General features: G+C 40.5%; 1 protein-coding gene across 1 annotated transcript in view; it reads right to left on the minus strand.

Annotated features, from left to right (window-relative positions):
- Nucleotides 1-27,544, minus strand: part of LOC135090681 (uncharacterized) — a 135,407-nt gene that overhangs the window by 25,062 nt on the left and 82,801 nt on the right. The window contains exons 7-11 of the mRNA XM_063987680.1: nucleotides 26,348-26,398; nucleotides 22,753-22,830; nucleotides 17,484-17,620; nucleotides 5,412-5,507; nucleotides 5,222-5,314 (exon numbers count right to left, since the gene is read on the minus strand). Of these exons, the coding sequence (XP_063843750.1) occupies nucleotides 5,249-5,314; nucleotides 5,412-5,507; nucleotides 17,484-17,620; nucleotides 22,753-22,830; nucleotides 26,348-26,398 (428 nt within the window). The 3' untranslated portion in view covers nucleotides 5,222-5,248. The remainder of the gene's footprint in view (nucleotides 1-5,221; nucleotides 5,315-5,411; nucleotides 5,508-17,483; nucleotides 17,621-22,752; nucleotides 22,831-26,347; nucleotides 26,399-27,544) is intronic.

Consider the following 27,544-nt stretch of genomic DNA (forward strand, 5'->3'; position numbering starts at 1 on the left):
GAGAGAGAGAGAGAGAGAGAGAGAGAGAGAGAGAGAGAGAAAGCAAGGGACAGAATAACACAAATATAAAAAATACATAGAAATAACAGATACCAGGAACCCTCATCCTTATCATTTAATTGTCTAAAGGACTGTACATCATTTATACTTCATTTTATGTTCCTTTTAGAGTTTTATATCTTACCGTATCTATCACAGAAGACTGAGTACTTGTTCTAACCACTCTTTATCTAAATATCCATGTTATGACGCCTGAATCGTATGTTCAATTGAAATTATAACAATAAACAAGTAAACAGTGCAAGAAGAACCACTGTACTAACGGAATATGACAATAAATTCAATTCAAATTCATCTATAACTAAAGTCTCCCCTGAACTACATACGTACTACCAATAATAAGCAAATGAAGAGCGACTAAACGAATGAAAAGTGGATTAAAGTCAATGCTAAAGACAGTCTAAGAGAAAAAAAGGGAGAGAAGAGCGGGGAAGTGATGAGTTTTCGGATATGAATGAGGGGATGAGGAAGAGGAAAGGCGTGTGAGGAGTAAGAGGAGTAAGTAAGAGCAGTAAATCCGCAGGTGAGATTTTTTTGGCAGGAGAGATCTAGAGGATGATGAAAGAAGGGAAAGAACTGGAGGAAAGAGGAAAGACACGTGGTGGAGTACCAAAGGAAAGAAACAAGGGAAGGAGGGAGGGAAGGAGGGAGGAAGTGTGTCAAGGATGGAGGGAGGGAAAACTAATGGAAAAAGAAGTGGAGTAATAAAGATATGGAGGAAAGGAAAGAGGAAAAGAAAGGAACTAAAAGGAGCAGTAAGGAGAAAAAGAGCAAGAGATGGAAGAAAGGAAGGAAAGAAAAAGAGGGAGAATATGGCGTGAGAAGAGGAAGTGGAGGAAAGGAGTGATGAAAGGAGTGACTGAAGCAAAGGAAGGAGGAAGTGAAAGATGGATAAGGAAACTGAAATAACTATAGAGGAGAAGTGAAAAGAAGGAAGAAGCGAGAGGAAGATGGGAGAGAGGAAGATGTGAATGAAGAAAGTAAATGCCGTAGGGAAGAGAGAGAAAGGGAAGAAAGGAATAGGGAAAGAAAAGAGAACAAGGAATGAGGAAAAGTAAGAAGACGACGAAAAAAAAAGGGAGGGAGTGAAGGAGAGAAACAAGGGAATAGAGAAAGAAATGAGAAAAGAGGAAAATCGAGAGGAAGATGGAAGAGAGAAAGATGTGAAGGAAAAAAAGAAATGCGGGAAGGAGAGAGAGAGAGAGAGAGAGAGAGAGAGAGAGAGAGAGAGAGAGAGAGAGAGAGAGAGAGAGAGAGAGAGAGAGAGAGAGAGAGAGAGAGAGAGAGAGAGAGAGAGAGAGAGAGAGAGACCCCCGGAAACCCCAGCATTAAGTCACCCAACCTCCCCAACTCTCCCCCCGCCTCCCCAACACTCCCCAGCACATTGACTTACACCCCCCCTCTCTCTCTCTCTCTCTCTCTCTCTCTCTCTCTCTCTCTCTCTCTCTCTCTCTCTCTCTCTCTCTCTCCCCCTCCTTGTGTTCTTATCAACAGTGAGTCCACAGCCAACAGAACGAGAGAGAGAGAGAGAGAGAGAGAGAGAGAGAGAGAGAGAGAGAGAGAGAGAGAGAGAGAGAGAGAGAGAGAGAGAGAGAGAGAGAGAGAGAGAGAGAGAGAGAGAGAGAGAGAGAGAGAGAGAGAGATCCTGCTTGAGCCTGAATGATGCAAGGCAACTTTAACTCTTACACAGGCGAGGCTCACCAGCAGTATTGACATCCGCCGTTGACGAGCAGAGTGTTGGGCGTAGTAATCCCAGCCCCCTCCCCTCCCTCTCCCCCCATCTTCTCTCATCTCCCTCCCTCTTATCTCTCTCACCTGTCTCCTCCATCTCCCTTCCTCTTATTTCTTTAACATCCTTCCTTCTCCCCCTTCCAATCTATATTCCGTTTGATTTCGTTTGATTTGGTTGATTCTCTCTCTCTCTCTCTCTCTCTCTCTCTCTCTCTCTCTCTCTCTCTCTCTCTCTCTCTCTCTCTCTCTCTCTCTCTCTCTCTCTCTCTCTCTTCACACGCTACAGTCCGTCATTTTGCATTTCTCGCTCGATTAACTATTTAATGAGGTGCATAATACATACATACATACATACATACATACATACATACATACATACATACATACCCACGCAGGAAACGAGAGGAAAGAGAAAAAAAGGGGAAAATAAGAAAAAAATAATTATAATGAGCAAAAAAAAAAAAATCTGAGAAAAAAATTGACGAAACATAATAAAGGTTAGGATTATCTGACAAAAACGAGAAAAAAATACACAAGGAGAAAACGTGATAGAAACAGTTACAGATGGGTCAGTGAGCTATGGAGAGGAGAAACAGGAAGGAAGAATGTAAGAGGAAAGCTGTGGAAGAAAGTTTAGCGTGTAGACTCTTCCAGGAAAACAAGGTTGGCAAAAATATCAATGGAACTTTAGAAAACGAGTTACCGAAAGAAAACGGAAGAGAAACGCAAGAAACAGGAAGACAAAACTTATGGAAGGGAAGTATAAGGGAACTGATATAAATGTGGAGAAGAAGAACAAGAACAAGAACAAGAACAAGAACAAGAACAAGAACAAGAACAAGAAGAACAAGAAGAACAAGAACAAGAAGAACAAGACCAAGAAGAAGAATGTCAACAACAACAACAACAACAACAACAACAACAACAACAACAACAACAACAACAACAACAACAACAAGATAAGGAGGAGGAGGAGGAGGAGGAGGAGGAGGAGGAGGAGGAGGAACAGAAGGATGAAAAACGAGACGGGATAGTGGCCAAGGGGATACTATAAAAAAAAAAAAAAAGAAATTGAACTTGGATCATAAACCCTTCCAACTCCATCTAAACGGATTTTTCTCTTATAAAAGTTCCTGAAATCCTTGAAAGTAACCTTGACCATCCTTCCTCTCTACTTCTACCTCCTCCTCCTCTTCCTCCTCCTCCTCTTCCTCCTTCTCCTCCTCTTCCTTCTACCTTCGCGTGTTTCTACAGATTTTTCATGTCCGGGGGCGTTTCCTAAAGGCGGCACGGGGCGGGAAGGACAGAAGGGCAGTCAGGTCTTAGGAGAAGGATATGTATGGCCTCCTCAGTGACGGGTTCCTACCATGCAATCGTAGGGTCTTCTGGTATACTTATTTGTTTGTTTGTTTTATTTTTCTGTTGCCTTGTTTTCTTTGAGGTCGTGTGTAGTTGGGTATGTGTTTTGTTTTGTTTTGTTTAGCTCTCTCTCTCTCTCTCTCTCTCTCTCTCTCTCTCTCTCTCTCTCTCTCTCTCTCTCTCTCTCTCTCTCTCTCTGCCATGGTCACCCGTTACAAACATTTTCGTTGCTAACTTTCTCCTTCACACAGTAGAAAACGGAGGAATTACATGGCTAACCCTAACTTACCTGAGATCAATACTCACTCTTAAGGTCCAGTAATAAATGGCAAAATTATGAGTATTTCAGGCAATTAATTAGCATATCGTGTGAACTATAAAGGGGTCACTGTTTTAGTTTCGTAAAGCTGAAAATAAATACATAAAAAGAATACAAGCATTCTTAGTGATAAACGTAATCGAATATTGATAAAGAAAACGTGTCGAATTTAATATGTTCAGGAAGAATCTTAGTTTTGTAATGAGAAAATAATAAGTCTGGTTATCTTACAAACATTCGTAGATATTAACGTGCTCACTGATAAAGAAAACGTGTGTCGAAACTAATATGTTAAGAGGAATCTGTTACAACGTGTGTCGAATTTGATATGTTAAGGAAAAATTTGAATCTTAGTTCCGTAATGCAAAAAAAAATAATAATAAGTCTAGTTATCTTACAAACCTTCGTAAAAATAAATACTCGAACGTTAATAAAGGAAAAAAAATGTCTGGAACCTGATATATTAAGAAGGAATTGTTACAACGTGTGTCGAATTTGGTAAGTTAAGAAAAAATATGAACCTAAACTTTGTAATACGAAAAAAAAAGTGATTATTTTACAAACGTTCGTAAAGATTTATGTATTCGAACACTGATAGAAAAAAATCTGAAATCTGATAAGTTAAAGAAGAATCGGTTACAATATTCCCTACCAATAACAATTTGAAACATACAACAACCAAGAAAATTATAAATATTCAAGTCTGTCCGAGTATGTCCGTACAAAGACCACAGCAAAAGGCGGAGCAACCCAGAGCATCGACTAATGACACACACAGAACAGTAACACGCAAAGGCTGACTAGAACCTCTCTCTCTCTCTCTCTCTCTCTCTCTCTCTCTCTCTCTCTCTCTCTCTCTCTCTCTCTCTCTCTCTCTCTCTCTCTCTCTCTCTCTCAAGTGGCTATTTCTCTCTCGCGTGGGCCTGTTTGTTTATCTGGCAACTGTTCACCCAATTGGTCACATCTGGGAAGTAGCAGTAGAAGTAAACAAACAAGCGCCATCTGGACGGAGTGTCACTAACGATATCTGGGGCGGAGTGTCACGAAGGATATCTGGGGCGGAGTGTCACGAAGGATATCTATTCACGGGGAAGTCATTTGGAAGATGTTTCGTTATCTCAGTTCTCGCCCTCCTTCCCTCATCTTGAAAGAACGATTATATAACATCCGCGTGCCACTTTATAAACAATCTCATCGTAAAGGTAAACACAAACAGATTGCCTTTCTTACCTTCGACACGCAATGGTAAAACTCTCCCTTACACACACACACACACACACACACACACACACACACACACACACACACACACACACACAAAAAAAAAAAAAAAAAAAAAAACACGTAAGAACAATACAAATATGGTTTACTTAATCTTCATACCCGAGAGCAAAACTTTCTCGGAACAAAATTAGACATGATACGTAAAATCATCAAAAAATACGGCTTACTTAACTTCCATGCTCGACAGCAGAACTCTCCCTTTGAAGAATAGTTAGTCTTTCCAAGTAAAAACAATAGCAAATATGGCTTCCTAACTTCCATACCCGACAGCAAAACACTCCCTTTGAACAAAATTAAACTACGTAAAAAAAAAACCAGTGTGGCTTCCTTAAGTTTCATACCAGACGGCAAAACACTCTTGTATGAAATTACCTAAGAGAAAAATTGCTTCCTTCAAGAAAAAAAATACACGAAAAATCTTTGGTACACGACGAGCAAGAACCACAAAACAGTTTCCAAAACACTCACCTTTGAAGCACCAGGGAACAAAAACAATCAGGAATGGAGTAAACCGTAGAATAATCCTCCATGGCGTGAAATAAGCATGCACGAACCTCGCCCCTGGACAGAGAAAACGGACACGAGTCTGGATATTGAAGGGGAAACTTCTGTAGGTTCACAAGGCGCCCAGGAGAGAGGCAAAGTTATGAGTACTCACCACCTGGCCGACGTGCGCCACTTTGTCGATCTTCTGGTGTCCTTTGGAGGCGTTGGGGAAGAGGCCCTTGGCGGCATTGGGGTCTTGAAACGAAAACTGAGGGGGGAAAAGATAATGATTAAAAAGGGAAATGGAGATATACGTACAAGATTTATACCAATGAAACGAAAACTGAGGGGGAAAGACAATAATTAAAAAGGGAAATGGAGATATACGTACAAGATTTATACCAATGAAACGAAAACTGGACGGGGTAATGCTTGTAGGTAGACGTTATCAGTAACAAAGGAAAATTATATAACTACAGGATATGTATTAATGAAATGAAAACTGCAGGGTATAAAAACCAGACGACATCATCATAAAGGAAAATGAGTATACATGTACAAGATTCATATCAGTGAAATGAAAACAGCAAGACAAAAGACAGACAACATCAGCATCAGTTATCCCCTTTTTATTTCAGTTATGCTTTAATTTTTGGCGATAGTTTCTGATTCTGTTTGGGGAATGACACCTCAGTAGACCTTTTTTTTTCTTCTGATTTTGTTTCCTTTGGTCGATATCCCTCCTACATAAAAATAAATAAATAAATCGCAAAATGAGAATGTATGTGCAAGTCTTGTATCAGTGAGATGAAAACTGGAGACAAAGGACAGACGATATAAATGAAACGTAAAAAGAGAAGATATGTACAAGAAACTGAAGGAGACGACAGACAGACAGATGAGTGAAGGAGAACAAGAGAAGATTTATACAGCTCTTTATAACACCAGTGCTTCAGTGGACTTGAAACCTTCAGTGAGCCTTTCTCTTCTACCTGTACCGCTTGACCAGTGTTCCTCTTACGTAGTGTTAAAATATCGAAATAAATTACTAAAATAACATACAAAATAATACATATAAAAACGAATGTATGTAAATGTATAAAGGTAAAGGATGTATGACAAAAAGTGGGTGTTTCGTATTTATTTCCGCATTTTATTATCTCCTGTTTGTCAGTTCCGTTTTACATGTATAAATATTAATGCCAATTATTGTATATCTCACCTCCTCGTTCACCATACAATAATATGTATTAATAAGTATATGGCTACAACATAACAGTATAATAACACTAACAATAACAATAATACAAAGTTTCGCAGCGATTGGAATATATTATCTGAAGCGCGGGAAATAAAAAAAAAAAAGAAAAATACGATACATAAAATTAAAATGAGACGAAAATAAATACATAAAATTGAAATAAGTTTTTTCTCCACTGAACAAGACACGTAACCTCAAAGACAACTACACTACAATAATGCAATAATAATCTCGCATCATCTGAAACGTTGAAAATTAAATAAAAAAAACGAGAGAGAAAAAAAAATCCCTAAAACTGAAATAAGACCGTGTTTTCCTGCACCAAACAAGACACGAAACCTCAAAAACCAACCAACCCAACCGGAAAAAAAGGGAAAGTAAAAAAAAAAAGTCACAGAAAACGAAGCAGCGAGTAACGGGCGATTCATATACACCAGGTGCATATCGACAGGTATGGAGGGGGAGTTGGTATCGGGAGCTGAAGCGATGTATGAAGGAGTGACGGGAAGGGGTGAAGGGAAGAAGTGATGGGTGGGAGTGATGGGAGGGAAGGGGCCTATACCATACTGAAACCAACTGTACCGGCATGTTTACTCTGCCGGAGCACGCGAAAGTCAAGGTCACTGAATGGGAAAAAGTGTCGAGTGTTGATACAAAGGCGTGACTCGTGAATCAATGCAGAGTGAGGAGTTCTTATGGTGCTCCCTTAGCGTGCTGTGAGCTGCAAGACGACTGCTGATTTGACAGATTGTGGTGGTGATGGCAGAGGAGGAGGAGGAGGAGGAGGAGGAGGAGGAGGAGGAGGAGGAGGAGGAGGAGGATGAGGAGGAGGAGGAGGAGGAGGAGGAGGAGGAGGAGGAGGAGGAGAACAAGAGCAGGAACAAGAAGAAGAACAAGAACAAAAACAAGGAAATCCTGTCGTTCCTGATGATGATGGTAAAGACGACGACCAGAAGAAAAAGAAAAGAAAAAAAAAGATCCTGTCGTTCCTGATGATGATGATAATAATGGTAACAATGACGACAACGGCGAGGGAGGTATAATGAAGTACATAACAATACACCACAAAACTTCAAGACCACTCGCTATAATACACTCTTGCCCGCCACATACGCATGAACAACAGAACAACAAACAAAACACACACAAAGCAACAAATTAGAAAGAAAACGTTAGAGAAAACACTTGTCATCAAAAAATGGTGCAAATACAAAGATATAAAAAAAAGGGGGTGGGAAAGAAAAGAAGGGGAAAAAACACACGTGGGTGCCCATAAATATTCATGACGCAGGAGGGAAGCTGGAGAAGGGGGAGCATCTGGGACATCTGGGGTTTTTACGTTCAATCACTGACATTCAGAAGGGATGAGTGGACACTGGAAGGGTTGGGAGGGTAGGAAGGGGGTAAGAAGCGATGGGCAGGAGTGGGGGGGTGGATCCGGGTACAAAAGCAATGAAGGGAAACGGAGGAAAAAGGGTTCGATTCCATGTGATATCAAGGTTATGGGATCTGGAAACAGTAGCCACGAGGACACTTTAGCCTTCCCTCGCCACTCGACCATCAGGTACAAAGGATGGAGGGAAAGGAGTTCGATTCCAGATGATATTAAAGTTATGAGAACTGGAGACCCGGCGCCAAGACAACGCTCCACCACTCCCTCGCCTTATGGTCTCGTTGTTGCGCTGCCAAGCATTCAATCACGTCACGAGATGAGCAATAGAAGAGGAACACTTGAAGAATTGATATCGACTTCTGACAAACGCCGGAGCCACAACACCCTGACATCTCCCCGCCACTCCAAGACAGCGCTCCCACCCAATTGTTTTGTGGAAAAAAGGAGGAACACAGAACAATTCGCCATAAAAAGAAGAGGAAGGGGACTGTACGGCATCCTTAAGCTCTCTCTGGAGGCCTTCCCACACGCCACTTTCCCGTAAGCTTCTCAGTCACCGGATCTTCCTCCCGGCGCCCTACACGGCCAATAAACGCCGCCAGAAACGTGTCGACCGCAGCGCAAACAGTAATGGGCCTGGCAACATTCACAGGGGAGAGGTTGTAAAAATGCTGCCCGTTTGTGTAGCATGTAGTGGTTTTCGACACAAAAGTGGACAAGTGTGCAGCGAGTGTGAGGAGGAGGGACGTTTACATGAGCGCGTCACGTATTCCAATGTTCCCGAAAACTGGTACTTTCTGGGCAGTGAACGGTATCAGCGTGTATGAGGCGGGGCAAGGGAGCACAGATGACCGGGGGTGTGTATTCAAGTATTCCCAAGGTTACTGTACACGATGTTCTATATATACACTGTAGGCTGGAAGGAGAGAATAAAGGTGAGTGTTTGTTGAGGAAGGAAGCAGAGATGACCATGTATATGTATTCAAGTATGCCCAAAACTGCTATATACGACACTCTATATATACTGTTACGATTGGAGAGGGGAGAATATAGACGAATACATAACTGAGTGTTCCCAAATCACCTCCACATTCCGATCATTCGAATCTTAGGTCCGTATTCAAAAACACTTCTGCGCCACACCTCCACCGTTTCCAAAGGCTATAGTTGAGGCTACGTTTTTTTTAGGGGTGTTTTCAACGGTTGCAGTGACAGATTAATATATTGTATATTGACTTGTATATTGTGAAAAAGAGAAAAAGTCTTGAGAACCCGGCCAAAATAATCAAGGTGAAAGAGCAAAAAGTTTCTGAATATCGGCCTTATACACAAACTTCTCTTACCAATCTATCAACACACTTATTCGCATGTCAATCCTTATCTACTTTCATCTTCAAGGATCTATTATTTATTCCGAGGGTTCACAAAATGTCTTCCATATTCCAGTCATTCCAGTCTTATACACACAATCTTCCCTTATCAGTCTATCAACACACACACATTCGCACGTCAATCCTTATCTATTTTTATCTTCAGGGATCCATTGTTCATTCCGAGGGTTCCCAAATGACGTCCACATTCTGATCATTTGCATCTTGTACACAACTTTCCCTAACCAATCTATCAACACACTTATTCGCACGTCAGTCTGAATCTAGTTTTATCTTCAGGAATCCATCATTTAACCTGAGTGTTCCTAAAATGAATTTCCATATTTCAATCGCTCGAATCTTACACATACCCTTCCATTATCAATCTTACACACAACTATCCCTTACCAGTTTATCATCACACACTTATTCGCACGTCAGTCCGTATCAACTCTTATCTCCAGCGATCCATTATTCTGTCCAGGTTCTGAGTTCGGAGGGAAATTTTTCATTTTTTATATTTCCCTCCCCTGCTGCTTTTGGCTCGGGGACAAGGCTGAACGAGCTGTAACAAGTCCAAGAGCAGGGCAGCGTGCACGCCAAGTGTTTCCCCTCTGATGGATGGCGGAAAGCGGGACTCCAAGGGCACAGGGGACGCAGCAGCAGCAGGAGGAGGAGGAGGAGGAGGAGGAGGAGGAGGAGGAGGAGGAGGAGATGAAAAAGGAACAGGTAAAAATAGCCTAGAACAAAACCTAAACCAATAAGAAGACTGCGAAAAGACATGCAGGTAGAGATGGAGGAGGAGGAGGAGGAGGAGGAGGAGGAGGAGGAGGAGGAGGAGGAGGAGGAGGAGGAGGAGGAGGAGGAGGAGGAGGAGAACAAGAACAAGAAGAACAAGAACAAGAAGAACAAGAACAAGAACAAGAAGAACAAGAACAAGAAGAAAAGAGGAGGAGGAGGAGAATACAAAGGAATACAAAGGAAAGCCAAACAGCAACAGACCTTTTGGTCCTTGCAAGGCTGTTTGGTAACTACTTCTAACTAGCTACAGGAAAGAGACAGGACAGCATAGCAGAAGGCTCCTCCCCACCCACCACTCCCTCCAGCTTGCGCTGGCGTGGAAATAGTTGGGAAAAGTACCATGCAGTATGGAAAAACTGACATGGAATTTTCATAGGAAAGGATGAAAGGAAGTTCTTCTATCCACCCTACGGTGATCTCTATAAGCCTATCTGAAAGTTAATGCAATCTATAATAAAACTGGTGTCTGTAAGATAAGAGTTTATTAGTGAATTTAGTAATTATTCGGACAAGAGGAGAGCTTGTTGGGGATTTGCTTTTAAATATTTGTCTTTTATTTTTTAATGATTCAATAGTATTGCTGTTCACAATTTCTGCAGGAAGTTTATTCCATATATTTAATATACGATTAAAGAAAACATGTTTGGCCTCTTGGGATTTAAAACGTTTGGGTATAATCTTGAATCCATTATTTCTTGTTAGATTAGAATGATCAATGGTAAAATATTTATGTGCATCAATGTTACTATATCCTTTGAAGATTTTGAACACTTCAATTAGGTCTCCTCTTATCCTGCGCTTTGTTAAACTAAATAGGTTTAGTTCTTCCAGTCGTTCCTCATACGGTTTATTGCGCAATCTTGGAATCATCTTTGTGACTCTGCGCTGTATCTTTTCTAGTTTTTCAATGTCTTTTTTGTAGTATGGTGACCAGAACTGTACACAGTATTCTAGATGAGGGCGCACCAGTGAGTTATATAAGGCAAGTATAACCTTTTCTGATTTAAACAATACTAATTTATTTGCCGCCTTTACTGTTTCTATGCAGTATTCACTTGGTGTCGTTTGAAACAACGACACCAAGATTTTTTTCTTTATCGGTGCTTGACAGTGGCATGTTATTCATTACATATCTCGCCTGAACATTGTTGCTTCCGATATGTAGAATTTTACACTTTTCTACATTGAATTTCATCTGCCATTTTTCTGCCCAGCTTGTTATTTTATTGAGATCACACTGCAGTTCCTATCATTGTGACACAGACGTTACTCTACTTGCTATTTTGGTGTCGTCTGCAAATTTACTTATTTTGCAATTTATCCCTTCAATATCTTTAATGTAAATTATAAAGAGTACTGGCCCTAATACAGAGCCTTGAGGAACGCCGCTATTTACCTTTTGCCACTCAGACTCTTTTCCACTTATCACAACACGCTGTCTTCTGTCAGAGAGCCAGTCTCAGCCATTTCAGGGTGTTTCCGGCAATGCCGTGAACTTTTACTTTACTGATGAGACTCTTATGGGGAACAGTGTCGAAAGCTTTCTGGAAATCAAGGTAGATAATATCAACAGCTTTTTGTCTCGACATACGAGTTAAATACTTCATAAAAGAAGTCTAGCAAGTTCGTTAAGCAGGAACGCTTGGTTATGAAACCGTGTTGCGAATCCTTTATGATTTTGTTTTCTTCTAAATATTTAACAAATTTATCTCTGATTATTGTTTCCATCAGCTTGCACACTACTGAAGTGAGACTGATCGGTCTGTAATTGGCTGGGAGAGATTTATTTCCTTTTTTTAAAGATTGGCGTGCCATTTGCTAGTTTCCATTCATGGGGAACTTTACCCACTAGTAAAGTTTTATTAAATAAAATCGTAAGCGGTTTCACGAGCTCATTTCTTGCTTCTTTAAGAAGCCTGGGTGATATCTTGTCTGGCCCGGGTGCGAGGAGGAGGAGGAGGAGGAGGAGGAGGAGGAGGAGGAGGAGGAGGAGGAGGAGGAGGAGGAGGAGGAGGAGGAGGAGGACGACGACGACGACGACGACGACGACGACGACGACGACGACGACGACGACGACGACGACGACGACAACAACAACAACAACAACAACAACAACAACAACAACAACAACAACAACAACAACAACAACAACAACAACAACAACAACCAACTATACGAAAAAAACAAAGCTGCAAAAAAAAAAAGAAAAAGAAAAAAAGAGAAGACGAAGAACCAGCAAAGCAAGGAGGAAGGAACAAACAAAAACATAGATGGACTTAGTGATCCGAATGTAAAGTGGACGGAAGGGTTACAGTAAGTCGTAAAATCTCAAAAAAGGGGAAGAGGGGGAAGAAGGGGAACACAGACTGAGGGGGAAGCTGGCGCCCCGCAACTCAGTGCTCAGAGGCGGAAGAGGATGAGGGGAGCCGTTTAGAGGAAAAAGTTGACGCCGCTGATCGATGTGTGGGAAAAGAGGGGAAGTGAGGGAAGTGAAGGAAGTTAGAGGGAAAGGGGGCGAAGTAATGGGTGTGAAGTGATGGGTGAGTTTCAATGGGTTGTGAGGGGAAGTGAGAGGGAAAAGGGGCGAATGGAAGAGATTGAAGAGATGGGTTAGAGTATGAATGGGGTTTGAGGGGAAGTAAGGCGACGTGAGAGGAAAAGGAGCGAAGGGATAGGGGTGAAGTGATGGGTGATAGTTTGAATGGGATATGAAGGGAAGAGAGGGGAAGTGAGATGGCAAGGAGCGAAGAGATGGAGGTGATGAGCGAGTTTCTATGTGAAGTGAGGGGAAGTGAGAAGGGAAAGCGAAAGGAGGCGAAGGTATGGAAGAAGTGATGGGCGAGAGTTGGAATGCGCGGTGAAGGGAAGGCCTAAGAGGGAATGGGGGAGTAAGGGACTTTTGATGAAGGGAAAATGACGTGGCATAACAGTATAAATATATTGCTTCTGTGTGAGGGGAGATGAGCGAGGGGAAGTGAAGGAGGCATGAGTGGGTATAGGACAGTGAGGGGTCTGGAAGGAAGGAGAAAAGTGTGTCAGTTTAGGATCTCTGGATTAGGAAATAACTGTGAACAGAGACTAGTGTGAACAGAGACCCGGGTGTAAGTGAAAAATTTGGATATAAAAAGCAATTATTTCTTTCCGCAAAATATAAAGTGAAATACAATACATGAACGTAAAGCAAAAATAAAAACATTACGATATTAAGGAAAATATAAAAACAAACACAACACGACGCATCATGAACTAAAAGATTAACGAAAAATGCGTCGATTTGCATAAACTAGCCAAACAGAAAAGTCTAAATTTAGTACATTTATATAGTTTCCTTTTTTCCCCGTTTATTTACATTCAATCAAAAAATGCTTTCGAGTTCTTTTATTATTATTTTAGGAATGAAAGCGCTATTTCTTACTTCATCCCATAAATTTATCGCTTCGTTTTGTTCCCCATTAGTTTCAATAGTATTTTTTTTTTTTATGTAGGAAGGGCACTGGCCAAGGGCAACAAAAATCTAATAAAAAAATGCCCACTGAAATGCCATTCCCATAAAAGGGTCAAGGCAGTGGTCAAAAATTGATGGATAAGTGTCTTGAAACCTCTCTCTTGAAGGAATTCAAGTCATAGGAAGGTGGAAATACAGAAGCAGGCAGGGAGTTCCAGAGTTTACCAGAGAAAGGGATGAATGATTGAGAATACTGGTTAACTCTTGCGTTAGAGGGGTGGACAGAATAGGGGTGAGAGATAAAATAAATTTATAAAAATAAAGATAAAAAAAGCTTTCGTTTCGTTTTCCTTTCTTTCCTTATCTATTTTACGAATCAAAGCGCTTCTTCCTTCCTTCATCCATACATTTGTGTCGTCTGTACCTCCCAGTTCTTGGCGGGGATCCATGTTTGTATCAATAAAAGAATCAACTACAGTATGCTGAACAAAAGCGGAAAACACGTCTTCTGAGCCAGCAAACATTGATGTCCATGAGGGGAGCCGCGCCGGGTGACAAGGCAGGGAGGGTGTGAGGTGGGGAGGGTGTGAGGCAGGAAGAGTGAGGCAAGGAGGGTGTGAGGCAGGGAGGGTGTGAGGCAGGAAGGGTGTGAGGCAGGGAGGGTGTGAGGCAGGGAGGGTGTGAGGCAAGGAGGGTTTGAGGTAGGGAGGATGGTGAGGCAGGGAGGATGGAGAGGCAGGGAGGGCGCCGGGCTCGGTCACATTCTGAAAAACCTTGCGATTCAAAAAGAGAAAAAAGAAAAATAAGAAAAATCGAACGAAACGAATGTAACTGAGGCGACACACAGAAAGGCCAAGCCGATATCGAAAAACAAGCGCAGTTTACGAAAATATCATCTTTTTTCCTTTTTCCTCTCCGTGTCTATACCAGAAAGATTTATTTTTCTTTCTAAAAATAAATACATAGAATAGAGAAAAAAATAACAGAATACCACATTTTCCTCTTGTTTCTCTTTTTTTCTTTCTCATCCTAACTTCTTACTCAGCGCCTTAAAAATGCAAACAAAACTTACCACGCTGTACTGGAGCAAAACTTTCCCGGCAATATTTTTCCCACCCTGAAGGCACGCACGCACTCACGCACGCACGTACACACAGAGAGAGAGAGAGAGAGAGAGAGAGAGAGAGAGAGAGAGAGAGAGAGAGAGAGAGAGAGAGAGAGAGAGAGAGAGAGAGAGAGAGAGAGAGAGAGAGAGAGAGAGAGAGAGAGAGAGAGAGAGAGAGAGAGAGAGAGAGAGAGAGAGAGAGAGAGAGAGAGAGAGAGAGAGAGAGAGAGAGAGAGAGAGAGAATGGGCCCCCTTAGTATTGGCCACGGGGTGGAATTCTCCCGGGAAAGCGACAAAGTGGTTCAAGTCACGAGCTGCTTCGAAACAACGAACCACTTGACTCTCGCCCTTAGTGTGCGGGGTAATAAGACTCAGAAGAGGGAGAGTGAGAGAGAGAGGGAGTTGGAAAGGGAAGGTGAGGGCGCGGCTTGGTTAGGCTATGGTGGTCCTTGTGATTAAGAAGGATGTGTGTGTGTGTGTGTGTGTGTGTGTGTGTGTGTGTGTGTGTGTGTGTGTGTGTGTGTGTGTGTGTGTGTGTGTGTGTGGTAAGGGGAACACTCAGACAGGCAGACAGACATACCTCCATCCCCCTCCTCCCCTCCTTCCCTCCCTCCTCCCCAAATCCCCAATGCCTCTCCTTCCCTCCCTCCCTCCCTACCTCCCTCCTTTCCTCCTGCCACAAGCTATAACTTCAGGTCCTTCGCTTCCCACATGAAAAGACCCTGCTTACGACCAAAGGATATCCAGAAGAGTCCTATTATTCATCCTTCTTATCTTTCATGTCTCCTATTCGTTCCTTTTCACTTATTTGCTTATTAAGTTTACTTGCTTCTTTTTTTCCTTTTCGTCTAAATTACTTGGAAAACTTGGCCAGAAAGTTTTTTTTTTCATTTTTCCATTCGTCTTCTTTTCTTACTTCCTTCGTTTGTTTCCTTTCTTTCCTTCTCTTCCATGTATACTACTATCAACTTTCTCCTTCGTGTTCCTTCCTTTTCCCTAATTTCTTCCTTTTTTTCTTTTCTTTGCCTCTTTCGTCTTAATCTGTCGCGGTTACGTTTCCAATTAGAGTAATCTGTTTTAATTCGTTCGGGTAATTAGTTACGTTTGTTATTTGTCTAATGCTTTCCTTGTCTGTTTGTGACAATTAACTGAGGAAAATTACAGAGGAGAAAGGGGGATGAGAAGAGAAGAGGAGAAAAGAAAGGAAGAGGAAAGGAAAGGAAAGGAGAGGAGAGGAGAGGAGAGGAGAGGAGAGGAGAGGAGAGGAGAGGAGAGGAGAGGAGAGGAGAAGGCACAAGAGGAGAAAAAAGAAGAGAAGCAAAGGGGAGAGACGGGAAGAGAAAAACAAAAGCAACGACAAATTAAAGAACAGAAAGGTGACAATTCCAACAATAAAGAAGAAGAAGAAGAAGAAGAAGAAGAAGAAGAAGAAGAAGAAGAAGAAGAAGAAGAAGAAGAAGAAGAAGAAGAAGAAGAAGAAGAAGAAGAAGAAGAAGAAGAAGAAGAAGAAGAAGAAGAAGAAGAAGAAGAAGAAGAAGAAGAAGAAGAAGAAGAAGAAGAAGAAGAAGAAGAAGAAGAAGAAGAAGAAGAAGAAGAAGAAGAAGAAGAAGAAGAAGAAGAAGAAGAAGAAGAAGAAGAAGAAGAAGAAGAAGAAGAAGAAGAAGAAGAAGAAGAAGAAGAAGAAGAAGAAGAAGAAGAAGAAGAAGAAGAAGAAGAAGAAGAAGAAGAAGAAGAAGAAGAAGAAGAAGAAGAAGAAGAAGAAGAAGAAGAAGAAGAAGAAGACATATCAAACAAACAAACAATTAAACAAAACAAAACAAAACAAAACAAAACAACAACAACAACATCTCAATAAACACCACTACACTCTGTGCCTCACTCGGGTTCTCCTGTTCCCTTTCAATCTGAAGAGGAATATCAAGCCAATTCTCAAACCTAATTAGTCTCAACAACAACTATTTTCCGATTCACTCTTATGGGCAGAAACAATAAGGGCGGCCTTTTCTGGGTGTTTGTAGCCTTCATCATGGTTCATTTACATATAATTAAAAGTAATATTCTTTCACACTCAGGAATTCAACCATGAAATCTGCTTTAATTTATTTTGGGGGAATTACAATTAAGTGCGACAGGTTAATTTTTTTTTTTTTTTTTTTTTTGTGTGTGTTTTCATCGCCCTTCTAAACAAATAGCAAGGAAATGTAAGTAAATCAAATAGGTAAATAAATAAATAGATAAATAAACAGATAAATAAATCAAATCTTCCACATCGAATTTTCACCATCGTGCAAATTATTCACATTTTTTTTATTATTATTAAGTAGCCGGCCTATTTTTCTCACTTTTTTTTACGATTTTTTTTTTTTTATTCCTTGACCAGTCTTTTATACATACAAGAAATAAACAACTCCAATAATTTTAAACACACCACTCCTTTACATACAAAAATTCAACACCAACTTACTTTCCTTTAGCTTTCCCTTAAATTCCCCTACATTAATTTTCTTACCTTCCCTCTACTTCTTTCACCGTCCTTTTACAATTCTTACCCTGCCTCTTTATCTTTCAACTTAACTTTTGCCTCTCCTCTATATATTTTAAGTAACTTTCCAATGCTTTTTTTTTTTACTTTTAGCCTTTTCCCCATACCATTAATCTTTACGTCTTTCCTTACATCATTTATCATTACCTTTCTTTACTTTCTCCTTCACTCCCTCTAGATAATTTAACATTACCTCCCTTTACTCTCTTTTTTCCCTCATCTCCCTCATTCATTTACTTTCCCTTCTCCTTCACCTTCCCTTAGATGATATAACTTTTCCTTCTGCTTTACACCTTTCTCTACATCGCCTCCCACTCACGCCCTTACCTTGTGCCTGATGCCGTCCGCCGTCAGGTTGCTGAGGGAGGGACTCTTGCGGTCGCGCCCCGGCAGTCTGGTGCGGTAGCGGGACAGGTCAGACTCAGAAGAAGCGTTGGGGAATTTCTTGAAGATGTTGTTACGTGCTGGCAGAGGCGGGGTGGGAGAAAATGAGGTTGTTTTACTATATGTTCTCTGTTATACCTGTTATAGTGTTCATTTTTCTTTTTTTTTTTTCTTTTTTTATTCATTGTTGTTGATTTACTTTATGTTATTTTACTGCTAAGTTCAGAGGTGTTTCTCTTGCCAATATATCACTGACTCTTAAGCAAATTTCTGTCTATATACATTTAAGATTATTTATTTTCTATGGTATGTTAATAGTACGTTTGGAAGTGAGAGGATCTTTATACATTTGCCAATATATCACTGACTTTTTAATTAAGCAAATGTCTATCTATACACATCCAAGAATAATTATTTTCTATGATATATTGATGCTAAGTTTGGAGGTGAGAGGATGTTCACATGTTGCCAGTATACAAATGACTTCACGCAAATTTATATCCAGAAATTTCAAATAACAAATATGCACAAATTTAATGGAAAGAAACACGAAACTGAGTCACTTCCCGCTGAAAACATCAAATGAAAGACTCACTCACCGGCAAAAATATTAGATTCCATTCTCGCTTTCAAATGTCGCTATGGAATTCCAGTCTCTTTTACAGGTGGGGAAAACAAATTACCGGGCCACACATCCACTCACCTCTCCGGTACTCAGTGACTACCGCTACTCACTCAATGGATTGTCAAAAAGTACACGACACACGAACACACTAACTCACAAGTACACGTGGCTGGGAGGAACTACGAGGAAAGGGTGGAAGATGATTAGAAGACAGTGAAGACAGGTAAAAATAACATTGTAAAAAACATGCAGGTACGTACATTCACACACACACATGCTCCCAGTACGTGTCTTCAACGTGTCACACCCACACACCGGTATGGACATCACGTGACCTTCAGGTTCTGGTTAAGGTTGTGAATGTAACTATAAAACTAAAAAGATTTCGGTATATATTTTTTGTTTTATCTATTTATGAAGAGATCTGGGTTATCCTGAAAGGTCCGTGGTATATGTGTGTGTGTGTGTGTGTGTGTGTGTGTGTGTGTGTGTGTGTGTGTGTGTGTGTGTGTGTGTGTGTGTGTGTGTGTGTGTGTGTGTGTGTGTGTGTGTGTGTGTGTGTGTGTGTGTGTGTGTGTGTGTGTGTGTGTGTGTGTGTGTGTGTGTGTGTGTGTGTGTGTGTGTGTGTGTGTGTGTGTGTGTGTGTGTGTGTGTGTGTGTGTGTGTGTGTGTGTGTGTGTGTGTGTGTGTGCTGAAGGATGGTGAGTGAGTAAGGAATGGGGTTGTAAAATGAAGTGGTAGAGACATAGTGAGATAAAATGTTCTGATTAAGAGATGGTGAGAGGAAAAGATGGATGAAATGAAGATAGGAAAAGAAGAAAGGAGGAAGGAAAGTGAAAGGCAGAGGAAACAGGAGAAAAGGAGAACCGTTGAAGAGGAAGAAGGGATGGCGGTGAACAGGAGAGATGGGAATGAGATAATGAGAGGAAGAGGAGGAAGTGAAGGAAGGAAGATATGGTGAAACGAAGAGGATGATGGAAGGAAACAGTACGAGGAGGAAGGGACAGTCACGGAAGGAAGAATTAAAAAGACGAATAAAGGAAGGAAGTGACAGTGAAAACAAATGAAGACAGAAGGAAATGGTAAGGTGAAGAAGTGATAGAGAGAAGTGATGACGGAAAAGACAGCAAGATAAAACAATAATCGGAAGAAATGGTGAGAATATACGAGCCTTAAGTTGATAAAGGGCTGGTGAGAGACCGGGAAAGAGATGGTGATTGAGGAAATGATGAGTGATAGTGAAAAATTTATTTGAGGAAAATGAAAGATGGGAAAAGGACGGGATAGTGAGAGGAAAGGATGGTGAGAGAAAAAATATATATATAAAAAGGAGGGATGGTATGAGAAAGGGATGATGAGAGGACGGAATATTGAGAAGAAGCAATTATAAGAGGGATGGTGAGCGGAAGGAATGGTGAGAGGATGGGATGGTGAGAAGGAATAGTGAGAGGAAGGTGCGGGAAGGGGAGAGAGACTGTTAGTGGGATTTAGATACTCATAGATCAATGGGGATTAGACAAAGGGAGACAGACTAAGACCCAAAGTGATGAGAGAGAGAGAGAGAGAGAGAGAGAGAGAGAGAGAGAGAGAGAGAGAGAGAGAGAGAGAGAGAGAGAGAGAGAGAGAGAGAGAGAGAGAGAGAGAGAGAGAATTAGTTCACTGAAAAAAAAGACAAGAAAACGAAAGACGGCTGGAAATGTGGAAAAAAAAATCGGTTAATCTCGGGTTCCTAATACCAAGAAGTTTGGGACACGAATTTGTGGGGAAAGAAAACGAGGTCAGATGGTCAAAATAAATAAATAAATAAATAAATATATAAATAAATAAATAAAATACAAAATAACCATTCGAAATTTTTAGGAAAACACAGAAACACAAAACAGAAAACGAGCAAATACAACTAATGTAACTACACTTTTTTACGTTAACTCAAATTTATAACAAATGAAAACGCAGTAACGAAAATGATGAAACTTTACAGAAAACGTACGAGCCACAACAGAAAACGAGCAAAAACTACATTTTTACGTTAACTCAACTAAACTTGTCAAGAATGAAAACGAAGCAACGAGGATAAAAACGAAGGAAGAGAGAGGCATAAGACAAAACAGAAAACGGATAAAACGCAGTAACGGTTGCACGTTTTTCACACCAACTAAACAAAACTTGCTAAAAATGAAAATGCAGTAACGAAAATAATCACCACTTAAGGAAAACGGAGTGAAACAAAATAGAAAACTAAGAAAAGTATTAATTTAACGGCATTTTCTGTTACGTTTACTCAATTAAAAGTTATCAAAGCCAAAAACCAAAAAAACGAAGATAATGAAAATTTACAGAACATGAGAAACAGAAAACTGGTAGAGAAGAGCATTTTTTTTTTTTTACATTATCTCAACTAAACGCAAGACAAATGAGATCATAGTAACGACCATGAAAATTTACAGAAAACGGAGACATGCAACAAAACAGAAAACGGGACAAATAATATCAACACCACCAAGATTTTCACGGTAACTCAACTAAATGAAGAATGAATGCGGCGTAGCGAGGAAGAGATGGCGAGTGGCGATCCGGGAAATTAAATAGAGGATTAAGGAAAATAGGGCTCCGTTCAGAGGGGGTCTGATTTAATCCTGGAAAGAGCTCCTGGTCGATCGCAGGATAGTATCATCTTATTAGCAGGATGTGAAAGACGACGGGCGGCGCCTCCGGAGATAAAGATTAAAAAATCAGGAATGTAAAGGAAATGACAGTGATGGAACTGAGTTACAAGTAAGAGCTCGTACTTACAAAAAGCTTCAAAAATAAAATATCAAGTTTTAGAGACTATTGAGTTACAAAGTTTTCAAAAAATAAAACGGATGCTTCAGATGGCAGTTAGAATTCTCAAGTTACGAAACAGCTTAAAAAAAAAAAGTTTCTGAGAATTGATTTACAAAAAGCTTCCGAAAATAAAAATAAAGAAAGATAAAAATATATATATGTTTTAGATAGCAGTAAGAATTCAGTAACAAAAAAAAATCAAAAATAAAATACTGCTTCTGAGAGAATTCATCTACAAAAAAATTCCAAAAAATATGAAGTTTCCGACAGCAGTAAGAGAGAACTGAGTTAGAGGAAGCTTACAAAAATAAATAAAAAAGCTTCAGATGACGCTGAAAGAATGGAGGGCTACAAAAAAGCTTTAAAAAATATAAAGCCTTAGATGATTTAAGAGAGAAGAGAAAAATGCAATATACTTCCAAAGATATGAAGCTTCAGATGATTTAAGAGAGAACTGACTTACAAAAGCTTAACAAATACCACACGACGCTTCAAATAACAGTGAGAGAGAATGGATTTGCAAAAAGCTTCCGGAAATTAAAAATGTAGCTTCAGATTGCAGTAAGAGATATCTGAGAAGTAAGAGAAATGAGTTATAGAAAAAAATCTTCAAAAATAAGATATGGTTTCAAATGGCGGTGAGAGAAAAATAAAAACTCATAAAAAATCAAGCGTCAATTATACACTAAAAACTTCACGCCTAAAAGATAAATACATACAGGTTATATAAAATCGCAAAAAAAATACACAAAAAACACAAATACAGAACAATACAGTGCAGGTTAAAGAGCAAAGACAATTGTGGTATACGAGTATATGATAGATAAATCCAAATAAATTAAGTAAGAAATAACACTCGAAAGGAAAAGACAAGAGACCCATCGGAAGGAAAGTAAATTATTAAACTGGGTTCAAGGAGAGGAAACAAACTTTGAAAGCAGAGAGAGAGAGAGAGAGAGAGAGAGAGAGAGAGAGAGAGAGAGAGAGAGAGAGAGAGAGAGAGAGAGAGAGAGAGAGAGAGAGAGAGAGAGAGAGAGAGAGAGAGAGAGAGAGAGAGAGAGAGAGAGAGAGAGAGAGAGAGAGAGAGAGAGAGAATGTAGAGAAATAAATGACGTACAAGATAAAAAAAAAAGTAAAACAAACTTTAACTAAAATAAAATAGAATAGACAAACACAAAACTTAAAACTTAAAAAAAAACACAACCATATTTTTCCTCACTGACGCTCCAGTAATGAATATCGCCAAAAAAAAAAAATAAATAAATAAGAACATCCGTAAATAACAACATGAAATACGAGCATTCGACAAATAAATAACCGTTTCTTTGTACGTTCTGAAGAATCTGATACGCTGAACGAACATAATATTACAGGAACTTTTAAAACGTACATGGAATAGTGAACATATTATTGGAAAACCGTAAAAGTGTGTGTGTGTGTGTGTGTGTGTGTGTGTGTGTGTGTGTGTGTGTGTGTGTGTGTGTGTGTGTGTGTGTGTGTGTGTGTGTGTGTGTGTGTGTGTGTGTGTGTGTGTGTGTGTGTGTGTGTGTGTGTGTGTGTGTGTGTGTGTGTGTGTGTGCGTGTGTGCGTGTGTGTGTAGTGATAAGGAGAGTTCATCTGATGGTGAGAAGTGGGTGTGGCAGCAGAAGTGAGCATGACAAAGTGAGATGAGGCGCAGCGTGGCGAGGCGAGGCGAGGCGTGGCGTGTACAAGGCAGGTGCGGTGGCCAGGTAAGGAGCAGGTAGGGAGGGAGGGAATTACCTGGTACAAGGGTGTCGAGGGTGTATGGCTTGTGTTTCTGGCCGTAGAGACCAGGCTGGGTGTGGGCGCTGGGGAACACTGCAAGGATACACCAACCACAAGATACAACAACACCAACAGCAACAACAGTAACATCAATAACATTCAGAACAATCACATCACCAGCAGCAGCAACACCAGAGCAACATCAAGGAAACACAGTAGTAGTAGTAGTAGTAGTAGTAGTAGTAGTAGTAGTAGTAGTAGTAGTAGTAGTAGTAGTAGTAGTAGTAGTAGCAGTAGCAGTAGTAGTAGTAGTAGTAGTAACATCAAGAATTAGCAAAGGTATAAATAAACGAGATTATGCTAAACTATACGTGACTCATGGGAATCTTGGGTTCTTTGTACTGCTGGAGAACAAGAGCCACCGGGACATGAGGGAACTAGACTGAAGGGGAGTTAGATATGGACTAGATAGATACAGCTGGAGGAAAAGGAAGATGAGGGACTTAAGAGGGCGACAGGAGTTAAAGAAGGAGGACGAAGGATGAGAACAAGAGAGTTAAGAAAGCAAGTATGAGGAAAACGACGAGGAAGAAGAGGAAAATGAGTAAGTTAGAGGAAACAAGTAAGAAGAGGAAGAGGAAGAAAGGTAAGAGCGTAAGGCAGAGAAGGGAAGATCAAGAACAAAGACAAGTTAGGGAAGCAAATACAAGGAAGATGACGAAGAGGAAGATGAGTAGGGTGGAGGGAACAAATAAGAAAAAAGAATGAGAAAGAATGGCAAGTTTAAAAGATAGGGAGACACGAGATGGAGAAAAAGGAAAAAGGAAAAGAAAAGTGGGTTAAGGGAATAAGTATAAAGAAGAGGACGAGGGGGAAAAGGAAGACGAGGACGAAAAAAACGAAAAGGTCAAGGAGGGAAGAGAATGAGGAGAACAAAGAGGAGAACGAGGAAGAACAGCTAAATTTGGAGGACGAGCGAGAGAAGTTAGAAGAGTAGACGAAAGACTGAGATAAGCTTGGAAGAGGAGGAGGAGGAGGAGGAGGAGGAGGAGGAGGAGGAGGAGGAGGAGGAGGAGGAGGAGGAGGAGGAGGAGGAGGAGGAGGAGGAGGAGGAGGAGGGAGGAAAAAAATAGTAGTGTCAGAAGAATAAGCAAGAGAAGTTAAAGGAGGAGGAAGAGGAGGAGGAGGAGGAGGAGGAGGAGGAGGAGGAGGAGGAGGAGGAGGAGGAGGAGGAGGAGGAGGAGGAATGACGTTATGAGGACGAGCTTGACGAATAGGAGGAGGAGGAGGAGGAGGAGGAGAGGACAAATTGGATTGGATGGTGACATTTATCAGATTGCCTTTGATGAAATGCAATGACGTTTAACATGAAGAAATTGAGGCCCGCGAGTCCCTAAGTGTCACGCTACACAAGAGGGGAATACCAAGAACACCTAGAAAATAAGCTAGATTAAAAAACACATGGTGAGAGAGAGAGAGAGAGAGAGAGAGAGAGAGAGAGAGAGAGAGAGAGAGAGAGAGAGAGAGAGAGAGAGAGAGAGAGAGAGAGAGAGAGAGAGAGAGAGAGAGAGAGAGAGAGAGAGAGAGACATTCCTCAAGCATTGGAAGAGGGAAGGAGGCAGGTAAACACTGACCACCACCATCACCACCACCTTCACCACAATCACCACATCCACCACCACCACAGCCGGCAGGGTTAGGAGGTAAACTCACAGCAAAACTCACAGCAAAACTCACAGCGAGAAGGGACACATAAGCTAAAAAAGAAACTATGACCAAAAAAAATCGTTCAAATATCCACTGGAAACATAACAGAGGGAGGGAGAGAACGAATAGAGAGAATGAGAAAGCTTTACTCTATAACAGGCAAATAAGAGGCCATGACGGTGGTTCTTTACTGTCATACTGTTGAGTAGGGCCGCTAGAGGCAGCAAGGGAGGGGAGGGGAAGCACACCATATACTTTACACTCTGTTGAGGTAGGGCTGGCTAGGCGGTCGTCAAGAATAGGATGTGGTGCTACTTTTTCCCTACTTCTCTGTGGCCTAAAGCAAAGGAAGCTGCATCTTGTAGACACGATCCTTAAACTGTTAAGTCCCACATGAACTAATGCCTCGCTATGTGCTAGGTGCAGATTTAACTAAGCATTCAACATTGTATAGGGATTTCTTGCATGTGAGTCTACCCTAAGTCTGATAACGAGGGCACATGATAAGACTCTTCAGTGTATGCTTCCTCGTGTTGTATACATTCAACTAAGGGATTTCTTACACCATGTGAGTTTATCCTGAAATATTCCTCAGTGTAAGCTATTCAATGCCATTCTGAGCATACATGTAACTGGGCTTCTTATGAGAAACAATTATAACTATTCCTCATCCTTATTTTAACCTACAAGTGCTTAGCAAGGGAAGCTTCAAAGAAAAATCCAAACTTTTGTTGTTCATTAGAGGGCAAGTCATCTGGGTATCCTATCAGTGAATTGGTTTGAGAATCCAGTCAGAAATTCTCGGAGAATGATTAAACATGACCCCGGGGAAAGTATTCATAAAAACTCATTAGAACAAAAGCTGGAACAAAAAGTTATACATACGTACATATAACAACCACATTTTCCCAATTCACATCAAAGCCTGCCATCATCATTAGCAATACATGGAATATAAAACCTTGCTAATTTCACACGATAATGAACACCTACAATTAATTGGCTGTTAATGGAACACAGGAAACCGCCACTGAATTGAATAGCCGCCACCCTGCCATTCGTGAAGCCAGAAGCAAAACATTACGGGAACCAACAAAAGCTTGCCAGCCAGACAACGCCCTCAAAGCGGCCAGGTGTTCACGTGTGCAGGTGCTCGGCTCAGCCACACAATTAACACGATGGAAACTCAATCTCACATGACCTTAAACCGCATTACTGTATTACACAGGTCCTAAAGCAAAGGTATTGGCGCCACACACACACACACACACACACACACACACACACACACACACACACACACACACAGGAACTCAGACACACTACTATATTTTCTATTTGTGATATTTATAATGAATATGAATTTTTATATAAAAGTAAGGAAGGTAAAGGCCATTTTTTTGCAACTCGGGAGAGAGAGAGAGAGAGAGAGAGAGAGAGAGAGAGAGAGAGAGAGAGAGAGAGAGAGAGAGAGAGAGAGAGAGAGAGAGAGAGAGAGAGAGAGAGAGAGAGAGAGAGAGAGAGAGAGAGAGAGAGAGAGAGAGAGAGAGAGTGGGGGGGTGGGTCACAGCCGAGTGGAAACCAAAATTAATAAAATGTATCGTGTACACACGCACACGCACCCGCGCGCACACACGCACGCACGCACGCACACACACACACACACACACACACACACACACACACACACACACACACACACACACACACACACCTCTTTCCACTCTAAAGGACGACACAATCTATGAGAGAGAGAGAGAGAGAGAGAGAGAGAGAGAGAGAGAGAGAGAGAGAGAGAGAGAGAGAGAGAGAGAGAGAGAGAGAGAGAGAGAGAGAGAGAAACTAGTTAATTAGGTTCAAGCCAGCTCTGCTAATGGGAATCCTGCACACTCGCCTTACGTACAACTGTTAAGTGACTGGGAAGACTGACTCGCTACTTCCTCGAAATGCTCTTCTGGAAAAAAAGGTGAAAGTGAAAAAAAACGTCGGCCGGGGGAAGGTAAACACAGGGGACTGAAATAGAAAGCGTCCTTAAAACACATGGGCATTTGTAGGGGGTGGAAAAAAGGATCTAAGACAAATGTGGGTTTTTAAGCCTGTCCTTGTGAGAGACACCAAAAAAAGGACCTAAAAAAAAGTGGATTTGTAGGAAGCGTCTTTGGGAGAAAAACAGAACCTTAAAACAATTGGACTTTTTGGGGTGCCTTTGAGAGAGAAAAAAAGGCATTAAAAAGTGGATTTGTAGGGATGTTTGTGTGACAAGAAGGACCTTAAAAACGAAAGTGGATTTTTTTATGGATGTTTAAAAAATAATTAAACAAAAGTTGATTTTTAAGGAAGTCTGAAAAATTTTCCTTAAAAAGTGGGAGGGATGTTTGAGGGAAAAAAGATCCTTAAAAACTCGAAGTGGTCTTAAAACACTTACAGATTTTAGGAGAAAGAAAGAAAGGAAATCTGTGAAAAGTCCTTAAAAACGGAGGACTTGAAAAAAAATTCTTAAAAACCCAAAACGGTTTTAAAAAACATGCAGATTTTAGGGAGCACATTTAAAAAGACAAACAGTTTTAAGAACATAGAAACTCCTTAATACACGAGGAATTACTAAGGGGGCACTGTGTGGCAGAAAATGAAATATAAAAAAATATAACGTCTTTAAAATTTTTTTTTTTTGATGGTACACTTTTGAAAATAACTAACTAAATAAATAAATAAATAAAGTCCTAGTAAACAAGTAAGATTCGAGAAACAGATTTTCACGAAGCTTTGAGTTAATATATATATATATATATATATATATATATATATATATATATATATATATATATATATATATATATATATATATATATATATATATATATATATATATATACACACAAATAAATTAAAAGTAAATAATTAAAATAATTGATTGATTAATTAATTAATCAGGGAACCTTAGAAATAAAAAAACGTACAGTACTTAAAAAAAATATATGGATTTTTTAGAAAAAATTTCCTCGACCAAAAAGTTCTTAAATCCTGTCTGAATTTCAAGGCCACTGTGTGATAAAAACAACCTTAATAATAGAAATCGTCTTAAAATATCTGTGTATCTTTG

The sequence above is a fragment of the Scylla paramamosain genome, chromosome 35 (assembly GCF_035594125.1).
Source record: "Scylla paramamosain isolate STU-SP2022 chromosome 35, ASM3559412v1, whole genome shotgun sequence".
NCBI classification, from domain to species: domain Eukaryota; kingdom Metazoa; phylum Arthropoda; class Malacostraca; order Decapoda; family Portunidae; genus Scylla; species Scylla paramamosain.